We start from the raw sequence: 14,773 nt of genomic DNA, 5'->3' as shown, positions 1-14,773 counted from the left end.
GAGGCTGTAGGTTTTGAAAGTGCTGTCAGGGGAATCTTGGTGAGGTGCTGCAGTACATCTTGTAGATGGTACATGCTGAAACTGCTATGCCTCAATGGATAGAAGGAGTGAATTTTTAAAAAAAATTGGCATAAGAGCTTCAACATTGTGACTTTACTATATCATGTTCTGTCATTGATAGTAGAAGTAAGAGAGATTTGCATTTATATAGAACCACTTGCAGCATCAGAACATTTCTCGAGCATTTTATAATTAATGAAGCGCTATTATAGCCTAGCTACTGCTTCCCCCTTATCTATCCTGCTTGTCATCTTCTCAAAGAATTCTAGTAAACTTGTCAAACATAATTTCCCTTTTGTGACGCCATGCTGATTCTGCTTGGTTGTGTATTTTGAAATCCTCTGATATGACATCCTTTATTATAGTCTCTAACATTTTCCCAATAACTGATGTTAAGCTAACTGACCTCTAGTTACCCGTTTTTTTGTCTCCTTCCATTTTTAAATAAAATGCAGTCTGTGGTGGTTATCTTTTTGCCATCATATGGTGGGTGCCTTATTGTTGGACCTTGAGGAGACCCACAGCCGGAGTATTGTGTGCAGTTTTGGTCTCCTTACTGGACTGATTCCTGAGATGGCAAGACCGTATTAGACAAGTAAATGCAGGGCTGTCCAGAACTAGGTGCCATAGTTTAAGGTTATGGGATGGGCCTTTTAGGAATGAGATGAGAGTGGTGAGCTGTGGAATTCCCTGACAGAGTAATTAAGGCCAAAACATTGAATGTTTTCAAGGAGGAGTTAGGTATAGTTCTTGGGCTAAATTATCAAAAGACGTGGGGAGAAAGAAGGAAGCAGGGTCGTCGATTGGCTGAGCTGCCGTGATCATATTGAACAGTGGTGCAGGCTTGAAAACATGAATGGCCTACACTTTCTGCTATTTTTTTTATGAACCATTCTGTTCTGGTACAGCAGCTGGAGCAAACACAGTGCCCAGGAACCAATATGCATGAAAATGTGCCTTACATTGAACCTGTTCTGGATATTTGCTAACTCCTCTCCATTCGTGATGGGAAGAGTTTTTGTGTTTCCATAGTAACTTTCAAAAGGTCTGGAATCCCAAGACACTTTATAGCTATTCATGTTTTTTTTGTGTAAGCTATTGCAACAATGTATGAAAGGTGGTAACCAAATTAGAATTGCTAGTAACAAACTGCAATGTGATAATCACCAAGTAACCTGTTTTAATATGTTTTCCTGGGCTTGTTTTTACACCCACCCAAAGAAACAAATATGGGCATAGGTTAAACTCTCATCCAAAAGACAGCACATCCCATTGGATTCATGCTCCCTTTGTGCTGTACTGAAATGTCAGCCTTAATTTTCGTCCCCAAGCCCTGGAGTGGGACTTCAACTCAACAGAATGATTTGGAGATGAGTGTATTAGCAACAAGTCATGGCTGACACTAAAGTCCAAGTACTATGACATGCCAAAGCCACCTTATTCTGAATATTATTTCAGAGGAGCGCATATCATGGCAACGTTTACAATAAATGTAGTTTGGGAATTTTGTTGCAAGCATACAGCCATGTGCTGTTTTGCATTCATCCATAGGACAGAAAATGCCTTGGCCGAAAGGCAGCATCTCTGACAGTGCAGCACTCCCACAGTCCTGGACTGCTGTATCAACCTAGATTTTGTGCTCAAGTCACTAGTCTGAAGCAATGGGTTCTAATTCTTTAGGATATCTGAGTTGGGAGCAAAGGGTCTGTTTGTACCCTGTATATCTCTGTATGACTTGAAAGACTGTGTATTACCCAATGAGGCATGCTTTTCGCTGAAGACATATACCTCCATCTGTAAATGGCATTACTGCGCATCCCTGAATGCAGCAGAATTAGTGGATCTTGGTGAGTTTGCAAACATTAACTATTTTCCCTTAGCAATGGGTAAATTTAATATAGCCAACATTCTTGTGGTCAAACAAACATTTATTGAATCCCATATGCTCTCAACCACAGTAGTGATGAAACAGAATCAGTAATATATTTGAAAAAGAGGAGCAGGTATTATGTTGGAAAAGGAAAACTTTGTGGACTGAAGTGAATTGTCCCTTCAGAGAGCCAGCATGGCATAATGGGACAAATTATCACCCATTGTGTTGTAAAATTCTGTAAATGGATTGAATTATTTGTCAATATTCGAAAATAATAATTCTCTCATCTCTTGCTTTCTGGCAGATGTCTTGGGTGGATTGTAAATCAGAAGATTAAAAAAAAGGAAGCAATTCAAGTTTAAATCATCATTTGTGATGATTATTAAGTTTTCAGTAATTGGATGCTGTGTCAGTTCAAATATTCCCTTTATTCTCTTTGATTAGTGTTCAAACACTCTGTTGAGATGTGGCAGTTTTACCTCCTAGAGATTAATGGTATTCTGTAACATCTTTACTGGAGTTTTACATCCGTATGAGTTAGCTGATTGCATTGTTTAGGTTTTGAAAGCTTGGATATGGTTAGAATACAGGATTCTGTGTTGCATTTGGCTTCTTGAGTTGCAACATGTAGGTTCCTCAAATCCCAATTAATAGGTTGCAGGTAAGAGAGAGGGTCTTTCTTGTGTAAATGTTATTAAATGGTTGTCTCATACCGAAAGGTTTCCTGCTTCAATGTAGCATGGAGTTGGAAGGAAGAAACGGAGCAAGGTTCCTCGTTTTTAACTTGTCTGATCTGTTTCAACAGCTGAACCGAATGGAGTATGTTCACTCAAAGAGCTTAATCTACAGAGACGTCAAGCCGGAAAACTTTCTAATTGGAAGGCAAGGCAATAAAAAGGAACACATAATCCATATAATAGACTTTGGTTTAGCCAAGGAGTATGTTGATCCTGATACCAAAAAGCACATCCCCTACAGGGAACACAAGAGCTTAACGGGCACTGCAAGATACATGTCCATCAACACTCACCTGGGCAAAGGTCTGTTGTCTTAACTGAAACTTACTTTGGGTGGGGTTTGCTGGTGTACAATGCGGGAAGGTAAAATGCTACGCTGTTTTATAGGTGTTGGGGGAAAATGATTTCTGTTCTACATGTAAAAATACAATGCTGACATTTACAGGTCAAATAATGCATGGTGTCATTTATGCAAATTTGAAGAAGTCTTTAAGTGCGACCTGACTCCTGTCTTCCTTCCGCCCACCCGCCCACCCCCCCCCCCCCCAATCTTGCACCATTCTGTGACATAAATGGGTTTGTTGCTGATGTTGACAACTTCAAGATGGCAGAGGTCCCATGGATGATTCACTGTAGTTTCCTCTTCTCCTCTTGCCTCTTCACCCATCCTCCTCTCCACCAACAAAACTCCATAGAATGCAAAGTCAACATTCTGTTCCCTGACAGGGACCCTTTGGATTCTGAGGCCTTCTCCAATGTTGTGCCATGAGGTCTTGTTGTACTTCCAAAGGTAAACTGCCTGCCCGTTTAAATGTCTTTTACCCAAAAGCTGGCTCCTCTGACAATGCAGCGGGGGAGATAAACCCCCTCCCCTTGTAACCCTGCATTTTCCATGGCTAATGCACCTCCGCTTCCATATGCCTGGACACTGAGCTCTTAGCATGAACAATCAACCGAGCGTGCACCTCTTCGGACTGTGGGAGGAAACCCATGCAGACACAGGGACAATGTGCAAACTCCACGCAGGCAGTTGCTTGAGGCTGGAATTGAACTTCAGTCCCTGGTGCTGTGAGGCAGCAATGCTAACCACTGAGTCACCGTGCCACCCCTCATCTTGAAATAGTTTAATGCTCGCATTGGTAATGATCTTCCATTGCCGAAAATCCCCCTTTCGTTGCTGACTGACCTTCTGAATATTGATCTTTAATTCAACAGTTGTCAAATTGTCCTATGCAGCGGGCACCCCTTGAATTCTTTCATCATTCCAAAGTGCTGTGTACTTATTGATATTGGGAGGTCTGAGCAAGAATTGCCTGCTATTATTGATGCATCCTGGTGGTGAGGAAAGATTCTGTCATAATTATGGACACTTTTAAGGCAGAGCTCATATCATTATTGATGAAGGGATGCCTAAAATTTATTGATCTCCTCCCATAAACATCTGTTCAAATCACTGTCACTACTTAAAGCGAAGCAGTGAGTTAATTGCGTATGTTTTATTGAGATCAGTATGTGCTTGGAATTCAATGAGTACAGAAATCGGACACACACGATTTTAGTCTTTTCGATGCTGAGCGTACTGTGGGATAAAATCCCTAATTTCCTATGTGTGGATTGAATTTTTTGAATCTAATGTAAAGTGACTTGAGATACCCAGGAGAGAGAGAGTATATTGACTCAGAAATTTGCCCCAGTCAGAATATGCCAAATCAAAAGCTAAATGCATTCTGTTTTTCCTAGAGCAAAGCCGCAGAGATGACTTGGAGGCTTTAGGACACATGTTTATGTATTTTCTACGAGGCAGTCTCCCCTGGCAGGGATTAAAGGTGAGGCACTTTGCTGATTTTGGGTTTGCATTTGAGCTATGTTTAACAATGCACTCAATCAGTAATAATTACTGACGTAAGTAGATAATGAACTGTAGTAATTGGAAATCAAAAATGAACTTTTATTTTTAGGGTGCTTGCTGCAAAGAAATATCTTGCCGTCTATCATATATGTATGTATAATAAATTATAGTTAGTCAATCAGCCCTGACATCCCATAATTTTACATATCATGGCTGTATCTGTGAATAAGCTAGCGAATGTGTTTTGAGGCATTATCAGCAATGTCCCAAACCATAAGTCTGAAGCTCTCATTTTAGAATCTTGAGTTGAATTTAGAGATTAATTTACCTTCTCGACAATGTGCATTCTCCATTATAATTTGCAGGACCTGATGCTTACTATTTTGCTTGGGGTTTTTAATCTGGTTCAACAGTGTTTGTAATAGCAATAACTTATGGAAACGTACATACAGTTAGTCTAATAGCGTGATATAGTTTCTGTAGGATATCCTAAACACTCTGCTGTTAATTGCTGAAGTTCTGAAGACATATGATTTCAAAGTGCTTCCTGCCTTGGTGTTGTAAACTTCTGATTACAGGATACCATAATTACAGTTTTGGCTCAATGCTGGGCTCAAACTGTTTGTCTGACAAGCCCTGTTCACCATCTGAGAGGAAATAAAACCAGTGCATAAATGGGCCAGTTGATCCATTGTGAAGGCCCAAAAATAATCCCACCATCCTGCTTGATACAGAATTGTTTTCCTTCCTTTGATTCAAATATTTATTAAACTTGTTCTTAAAAGGTGCAATGGTCTCTGCTGCAATCAGTCTATATAGTGAAGCATTTCATACTCATTAGTTCTGTGTTAGAATAGTTTCTTTGATCTCTCTCCTCACTCCTTGTCAACTGTATTCACTTAATGACCATATTCATCACCAGTTCTCCAAACATAAAATAGTCTTACCATCAGAATTTATAAATCTCTGTTAAATCTCCTTGCAACCTTCTCTGCTTTGTGGCAGGATGGATTTCAATGTAAATAAGTTAAAAAGTCACCCATCTTGGGCCAGAAAACACAGTGTAGAACAATGAACAATAGAGGTGCAAGAAATTTGGGACCTTTTGAGGAAATGCTCAAAAAAAACTAATGAAATGTTAGCTTTTAAAGCTATTGAGATGGAATATGAATGAGGGGATGTTTTGCTACAGCTTCGGTTCTGAAGGGTCACTGGACGTGAGACAATTAACTCTATTTCTCTCTCTACAGATGCTGCAGATCTCCTGAGTTTCTCCAGTAATTTCTGTTTTTGTTACATGATCTAGGACTGTACTAATTGAGATAGAGTGTTACAGTGTGATGCAATTAATATTTTAAAATTATGTCGAGATTTTTCCACTGGAGGGGAAATCTAGGGCAATGGGGCGTCATCTTAAAGTCAGAGCCAGGGTATTCAAGATCTTACTGAAACATATGTGATCCTGGGGGTCCTTGATAAGCTGAATGCTGAGAGATTGTTTCCCCTTGAAGTTTCCTTCTCCATTCCACCCCCTTGCAGCCACCTCCTCGACCTCTATGCCTCTTAAAGCCACCTTGTCCTTGTGCACCTACAGCTGTAAGAGCCTTGAGGGCTCTGATGTCTCGCTGTAGCTGTGTTTTGAGCCATTGAGATAGGATGTAAAACACACATGACCTTTTGAATGACAGAACATTCTCAAGTCACTGAAAGGCCTATTCATCTGTTTGCCAAACTCTTCTCATGGTTTATCAGCACCTCAGGTACTTTTTTTTTAATCTATCTTTTCACCACCTCCTTTGATATATTTATCCATTTGTCATTCATCTTGAACAGAATTGAATACAGTGCTGCAGTTTGGACTTGGCTAAGGCTGAGTGCAACTAAAGCATCACCTTTCACTTTTGAATTCTAATTCTTTTAAAGATAAAGTGAGTTCTGTAGCTATGTATTAGGTTTTGCGTTTGGTGGAGTTTAGTGATTTGTCTATCTGCGCCTTTAGATTCATCCCTCGCTGTTCTTTCCCTTTTAATATAGAGTCATAGAGATGTACAGCACGGAAAAAGACCCTTCAGTCCAACCCGTCTAGATATCCTAACCTAATCTAGTGCCATTTGCCATCACTTGGGCCATATCCCTCTAAACCCTTCCCATTTATGAATCAATCCAGATGCCTTTTACATCTTGTGATTGAACCAGCCTGCACTATCTCCTCTGGCAGCTCATTCCATACATGCTCTATCCTCTGCATTGAAAAGTTTCCTCTTGGGTGCCTTTTAAATTTTTCTCCTCTCACCCTGAACCTATGCCCTTTAGTTCTGGACTCCTCCACCCCAGGGAAAAGACCTTTTCAATTTACCCTATCCATGCCCCTCATGATTTTATAAACCTCTATAAAGGTCACCCCTCAGCCTCTGACTCTATTTGAGTTCTGTCTACTGAACTCAATTTGCCATATTCTGGATTAGTGGTGCTGGAAGAGCACAGCAGTTCTGGCAGCATCCAAGTAGCTTCGAAATCGACGTTTCGGGCAAAAGCTGCCTGAACTGCTGTGCTCTTCCAGCACCACTAATCCAGAATCTGGTTTCCAGCATCTGCAGTCATTGTTTTTACCTCAATTTGCGATATGTTGACCTGTTCACTTCATGTTTATGTCCCTTTTGTAGCTTCCTATTCTAATTCATAAACTTATTGCACCTCCTGATTTACTGTCATCTGAAAACTAAGGTATATAGCTCTATCTTCCTTCATAGAAGCTGAGGGCCCAGGGATGTTACTTTTGATCTCTACTGGACATAAGACATATTTTTGATCCATACATTGTATGCTGATTACTAACTCATTTAACAAGATTTCCCCATACCTTTTACTAATATATTGTGCGGATGTATTGTTAAATGTATCTGCAAGTCCATGTAGAAAACATCCATTTCACCTCCTTATTTGCTGTGCTCATGACTCAGAATTCAGTTAGTCAGACATGATCTCATCATTACAATTCCAAGCTAACTTGCCCAAGTTGCTCAATCATTCTAAACCTGATTAAAGGTTCCAATAATTTCCTCTCGAGCTCTTGACAGGCTTTTAATAATGGAGCGACACTTCCAAGTTTTCAGTCTTTTGGCACGATTCCTGAATCCAGGGAGCTTTAGAAAATCGTGGCTTTATCTGTTTTGCTCTCATCCTTTAAAAGAGCATGCAAGCTATTAGGTCTTGGAAATTGTCTAAAATCCGATGATCTTTCCAGTTCTGATTTAAAAAATACAAATGGACAAAGCTACATGCTGTTAAACTCACTAGGAATAGTTAGAGTAACCAACATGTCTGGATTCCATTATCTCTGCATTATTGCTGATGTTATGGAATGAGTCAATCTGGATAGAAACAAAATGATGCCTAGTTATGTTGGTAATAATAGAACTTCCTAGGGTGCCTGACCATATGTTATTGCACCTGTACCCAACCTTATTCACAGTGGTCTTGCTTTATAGTGCATTTGACCATATGATATTACACCTGTGTCCAACCTTTCTGTCATTTATAAAGCATCATTGGTTTGTCTTGTATCATAAAGCTAGCATCCTTGCTTTATAAGCCCAAGTTATCATTATGGAAAAAAATCTGCTCAGAAAACTAGATATTGTAACTTGTTATTTCATGCAAATATTGATTTTTTTTTCATTGACTGCAACTGAGTACAGCCAGTGATTTGAATAGTGTGAATGGGATAATGAGGATTTGCCAGAATGAACTCTTGAAGGGGTACCAGTGAAATGAAGAAAGGCATGTGATATTTCTGGAGATGAAGGTGCTGTTTGTTCACAGGCGGTTGGAGTCTTAAGTTGCTTTAAGAAGTTGATATGAATAGATGTTCAAAGTTAAAAATCTCACAGCCCTAGGTTATGGTCCAACAGGTTTATTTGGAAGCTCTAGCTTTTGCAGAGCTCCAAAAGCCAGTGCTTCTAAATAACCCTGTTGGACTATAACCTGGTGTTCTGTGATTTCTAACTTTGTACACCCCAGTCCAACACCGACATCTCCAAATCAATAGATGTTGGTGCCTAGTCCAGAACATTTATACTGTATTAACAGCATCAGAAGTGGTTCTTGATGTTTACAGTCATATCTGTCTGACAAACGAGCCAACCCTTTAGAAGGTTGAAGCATTAATGTCAAAAGGAGGAAGGAAGTCATGACCAAATAACACAGCTGCTTCCAACTTTTCTCCTACTTCCCAGAATACATCTATAATAAATCTCTCATGTCTGAATAAGCTTCCTGTCTACAAAACCTTAATGTCACATTTTTATCACACTTTTGTCTTATTCTGTTACAATCTTGACCCCACATTTGTAATGCACACTACCTATTTGTCACAGCGATGTTCCATTGGAGGTGACATTGTAATGTATTGCTTTGCCTTATGTTGTGGTGGAGAGAAATTTATCAAAGTAAATTAAACAGCATTGCTGCCCAAATGGTCGTAGTGTTTTATTTCTAACTGGAATTGTAATATATTCTCGGAAAATGTGGGCTATATTTTTCTGATTGGGTAACAGGGACTGAATTATACTCCTGCACCTGGTCCAATTATCCCCTGTCTTTTATCTCTGCTTCATCTGAGGACTCGACTGCTACTTGACTCCCCATGTATAACACCATGGGAGATCAATTAAGAACAGTTGAACTCACTGCAGGAGCTGTGCTGGCAGTAGGGCTTCTGATTTAAACTAAAACAAGGCAACTGCATTGAAACATGAGAGCAGTGCCAAGCATTCGTGCAGGATTTATTTAAGAGTCAAAAGATTTTACAGCATGATAAAAGGACCTTCGGCCCATCTTTTCCAGGCTGGTCATCAAGCATCTATATATTCTAATGCAATTTTCATCACTTGCATGGCCTATAGCCTTGCATGTTATGGCATTTCAAGTGGTCATTTAAATACTAGTGCAAAGTCTAGAGGTTTCCCCCTCTATCACCCTTTTAGCCAGTGAGTTCAGATAGCCACTATCCTCTGGGTGAAAGCGTTTTTCCTCTCATTCCTTCTAAACCTCCTGCTCCTTATCGTAAAACTGTCCCCTGGTTATTGATTCTAAGGGGAGAGTTTTTCCCTTTCAATGCCTCAAAGGTATGGACTATTTTAAATACTGTGCAGGGGTACAATGGTCATAAGTGTTATTGGAGGCACTTAAGATATTTTATTTTCAGCAACTGGCGATAGAGCAGGGAAACCCCATCACATGCTGCACCTGGAAACCTAGTTACTGAGAAGCTTGCAGAGTTTCTCTTTGTCAGAAACGCATTGCCTGGTTTTAATCTTGCATGGCTCTGCTTTATTCCGTTAAAGCCCAAACATATTTAGGTTACTCAATTACAAGCTTTGGGTATTGTAGGGACCTTAAGGTCTAGCAACAGAAGTAGGCCATTTATCCCATCTGTTCCGCTATGCCATTCAGTGAGATCGTGGCTGATCAGATAATCCTTAACTGCACTTTCCTGCCTTTTTCCCATAATCCTTGATTCCCTTACTGATTAAAAATCGAAGTTAACCTTGAATATTCTTAATACGCCAGCCTGTGCAGCCCTTTGTGATAAAGAATTCCACAAATTCACTGTCCTTGGAGAGAAGCAATTCTTCCTCATCTTTATCTTAAATGGGCGATCTCTTCTTCTGAGATTATACGCACTGGGCCTGGACTCTCCCACAATGAGCAACAGTTTCTTCTGTCAAGTTCCTTCTAAGAATCTTGTGTTTTTCAATGGGGTCTTCTGTTATTCTTCTAAATTCCAATGAGAACCCATCCAATCAACTCAACTTCTCACCCTTTTTGAGTAAGGGTGTTATATTGGCAGTGTTCCAGTACCCAGAATCAATTGAGTGAATCTTCTCTGGAGAAACAAATTTAACATTTGGCATCTGATACGATATCAGAACTGAGTTAATTCTGCTTCACTCTTCACAGATGCTCTCAGACCTGCTGAGTTTCTCCAGCATTATCTGCTTTTATGCCAGCATACCTCCTGTTAGATAAGGGAACCACTACTGCTCACAGTAATACAGATGTGATCTGACTACTGCCTTGTATAGTTTTAATGAGACTTCTTTTTATTTTTGAACTCCTATTCCCTTTGAAATAAAAGCCCACATTCATATTGCCTTCCTTATTACCTATTGAACTTGGATGGTGGCTTTTAGTGAGTCATGCTCAAGGACTCTCTTATTCCTCTGTACTACATTAATCTGCAATTTTCGTCCATTTAAAATACATTCACGTTTTCTATCCTTCTTGCTGAAGTGCATCATCTCATGTTTTCCCATCCTAAATTCCATTTGCTGAGTTTTTGCCCACTTATTTAGCCTGTCTACTATTTCCCTGTGTAGACTGTCATCCTCAAAACTTGCCTTCCCATTTATTTTAGTGTATTCTGTGAAGTTTGCAATCATACATTCACTTCCTTCGTTCAAGTCAGTACATAAATTGCAAATAATTGTGGCATCAGCACTGATCCTATTGCACTCCACTAGTTAATAGGTTGTCATCCTGAAAGTACCTCTCATCTCAGCCACCATGTCTTCTATTAAGTAACTAATTCTCTATCCATACTACCCTCGACCTCTAATATTTCCTACAGATGTGCAGATCTCGGAGGTCCATTTGGCAGTGGCTTCCAGAACAGGGAGTCGATATGCTGTGCATGGCATGCGCAGACCCTCCAAGAAGTTGCACGGCCATGCATCTTAGAGGAAACTTTGCCCAATACCATGGACTCATTTTATTAAGTAGCCTTATGTGCAGTACGTTATCAAATGTCTTTTGGAAATCCAAATATATTGCATTCATTAGTTCCCCATTATCTATCCTGCTTGTTACCACCTCAAAGATCTCAACTGCATATTTCAGGCATGATTTACCCTTTATGAAGCCATGCTGACGCTGCTTGATCGTGTTTTGTTTCACCAAATGATCTGTAATACAGGTTGTTCTGCTATAACGCGTGTTTCATTAACACAAATTCACTATAATGCGATTGACGAATTGGGGACACCGTTTCTAAAGTGCGAACTTTTCAACATGTGTTGTCTGTAAAGCAATTGCATCGCCAGCACTTTAAGCGTTGTTTCTCAAGTGTGATTTTTCTGTAATGCAGCATTGCACAAGAACACAACCATTGTGTCAGAGAAGAATTATCTGTAGACACATTTTCCCAATGACAGATGTCCAGCTAGATGGATTATAGTTAACCTTTTTATTGCCTATCTCCCTTTTTGAATAAATGTGTAACATTGGCAGTTTTCCAATTCTCTGAAACGTTTTCAGAATCTAAGGATTCTTGGAAGACTACAATCAGTGTATCTACTATCTCTTTAACTACTTACTTTAAGACCTTAAGATATAACTCATCAGGTCCAGAGAACCTATTGACCATTATTCCTGTTAGTTTCCGTAGTAATTTTTTTCTTGTGCAAGTTATTGTTTGTTTCCTCGTCCCTTGATTCCTTGTCCCTTGATTATTGAATATTTCTGGAATGCTATCAATGTCCTTTACAGTAAAGACTGATGCAAAGTATTTATCAACTTCTCTGCAGTTTCACGGTTCCCCACCTTAATCTGGTTCTCCAAGGGGACTATTTATACTTTGGACTTTCTCTGCCTCTTTATATCTATAATGAAGCTCTTGCTGTCTGTTTTATGTTACTTATTAGTTTTCCCTTGTGGTTTATTTCCTACCTCTTATTATTTTGGTCACCATTTGTTTTGTCTTGTAAAGCTTTCCCGATGCTCTGGTTTACCACTAATCTTTGCTACATTGTATGTTTTTCCTGACAATTTGGCATTATCCTTAACATCCTTGATTAACTATGATTGATTTCTCCCGAGCCTAGAGTCCTCCTTCCTCACTGGGACTCACCTTTGTTTTGAATCATGAACTGTCTGCAATGGCAACATAACAGTGTTGCATGTACAGTCAATTCCGCCCATCTGTTTCGGCAATAACCTTTGTCTCCTATATTTGATGCTCTGTTTGAAGAATGCTTGCCTGTATTTATCTTCAGGCCCCATTTGTGTCTTAGATCGGTCACTTCTCAACAGTGTCTGTACACTGTGGTTCTGTGCGACTGATATGTTGGATTACTGAGCAATAGCACAGTGAACCATTGACTCAGGACCAATTTTCCATCATCCTGTGTTTAAGGGCAGTCACCCTGAAATTGAACTCTGCATATTTTCTGACCCCTCCCTCTTTCCACAAAACAATGATTGCTAAGTGATCATAGGCTTAATGCCAATGTGTTGTGAGAGGAGCAGGGGATTTTTTGGACATGAGGCAGAGTGTGTTGAATTAATGGGTCGAATCACCTCCGAGTTCGTTACTATCCGCTTCAAAGACAAGTCAGTTCCCTGACCAACCACCCTCAATAACTTGTTGCTCCTTTGTCTTTAACAAAAAGCATAAAGAATTGGATGAAATAAATTCAAGGGATGTTAATACTGGTATGTGTTTGCTTTTGAAAAGAGGGCAGCTTAGGTTCTATACAGGCGGTCCTCAATTTACAAATATCTGACTTAAAAATACAATTCTATACAAAGGTTTAATTTTAAAGATTCGACATATGAACATTTCTTGCATTACGAACAGCTGTTTTGCATTGTCCTGCATTGTATTCCAACTTGCATACAATTCAGCCTGTGAACTGACTCCAGAATGGGGTCTGTTCATAATCCGGACACTGCTTATACAAGGTTTCCCAAAGCAGGGGCTGGGGCCCCAAGTTTAGCCACAAGCTAAAATTCTGAGGCAGTAATGATGAACCAAGTTATAACAGTTATACACCTGCTGTAATAGGCCTCTGTTCTCTCAGCCCCTACACATGTTCTTTCGTCGTCGCTGAGAGGTCATAACTATTCTCAAGCCTCGGAATTCTGTTGCGTTAGGATAAAAGTTTGGGCCGTGTTGTCCTATATGGTATGTGATTCTTTTCTAAAAATAAAAGAGAACTAACAACTCACCTGGTAGATGGAACTACTCAAGTAAGAGAAGTATGATAGAAATGAGCAGGAATGAAGTCCAACATAATGGCATAAGTTAAGATAATGCTGAAGTGAGAGGAGCTCACCAAGAATGCAGACCTGACCAGCCGGTTCTGAACAAATTCTTTCTCAGCTTATCAAGACTTGGTGAACGTAGAAATAACACAAGTTTTGATGAGCTGAGAAAGAGTCTATTCAGAGCCAGCTGGTCAGGTCTATGTCCTGGGCAAGCTCCTCTCACTTATCTTAACTTATGCCAATATGTTGAATTTCATTCCTGCTCATTTCCAAGCTATATCTTCAGTTCTTTTATTTGCCATATTTTCATCCAATATTTCTTTGGACTGGAGAAGTTGGGGCTTTTTTTTTGTATAGAAGAGGAGGCTGAGAGGAGATTTGTTCAAAATTTGGTGTCTAGACAGAGCAGATAGAGAGAAACTATTACAACTTGAGAAAAGACTAAGAAGATACGTTCAAAGCAGTTGCAAAAGTGACATCAGGAAAAATGTGCAGCAAATAGTTGCACTGGAGTGCACTGCCTGTGAGTGTAGTAGGTTTACTTGAGGCCTTCCAAAGAGAATTAGACCAGTACCTGAAAAGCAAACTAAAATGGTACTGTGAGAAGGGTGGACTCATAACTACTTCAGGGCTCATAACCCCAAAATTTCAGGTCGTTGCTAAACTTGGAGTCCCAACTCCTACTTTGAAAAGCCTTGTACAAGCAGTCCCTGGATTGAGAATTACTCTTTTTGAGAGCCAGCAGAAATTTCTTGGGCCGAATGGTCTCTTTCTGCACTGCAATAATCCTGAGATTCCCTCACAAATGGAAAAACAATCCATGTTTAATATTTTATCTCTGCTTTCCTAAGTTCCAATCCTTAGTTGATGAAAGCTTGTAACATTCAAGGTACTGAATATCCGAAGCAAAATTTAGAAATTATTTCCACATTCGCCAGGTATTACATAAATTCTTGCTCTTACTTGAGTAGTTCCATTTATCATAGACAAATGCAATTTTAATGAAAACATTTAGATATTGAGTCACCATTGTTATTTTCAGTTTTAGTCAACGAAAATCCATTTGAAAGAATAATAAATAGACTTTGTTGCCTATTGTGGTCTGTTTATCAAAGGGGAGTTTTCTAGACAAACGCACACAGGTTTGCAACTGATCTGTTGTGAGGGTTACATATTACTGGTAAACACCAGCTGCTGAGAGCTTGT

The 14,773-nt window shown here is 39.6% G+C and overlaps 1 protein-coding gene across 8 annotated transcripts in view; it reads left to right on the top strand.

Annotated features, from left to right (window-relative positions):
- Positions 1–14,773, top strand: part of LOC140458498 (casein kinase I-like) — a 222,879-nt gene that overhangs the window by 156,390 nt on the left and 51,716 nt on the right. For all 8 annotated transcript variants that reach the window (XM_072553186.1, XM_072553185.1, XM_072553184.1 and 5 more), the window contains 2 exons: positions 2,739–2,973; positions 4,411–4,496. In XM_072553186.1, coding sequence (XP_072409287.1) covers positions 2,739–2,973; positions 4,411–4,496 — 321 coding nt within the window. The remainder of the gene's footprint in view (positions 1–2,738; positions 2,974–4,410; positions 4,497–14,773) is intronic.

The sequence above is a fragment of the Chiloscyllium punctatum genome, chromosome 33 (assembly GCF_047496795.1).
Source record: "Chiloscyllium punctatum isolate Juve2018m chromosome 33, sChiPun1.3, whole genome shotgun sequence".
Taxonomy (NCBI): domain Eukaryota; kingdom Metazoa; phylum Chordata; class Chondrichthyes; order Orectolobiformes; family Hemiscylliidae; genus Chiloscyllium; species Chiloscyllium punctatum.
Note: the sequence above shows the minus strand (reverse complement) of the source record. Positions and strands in the feature narration are given on the sequence as shown.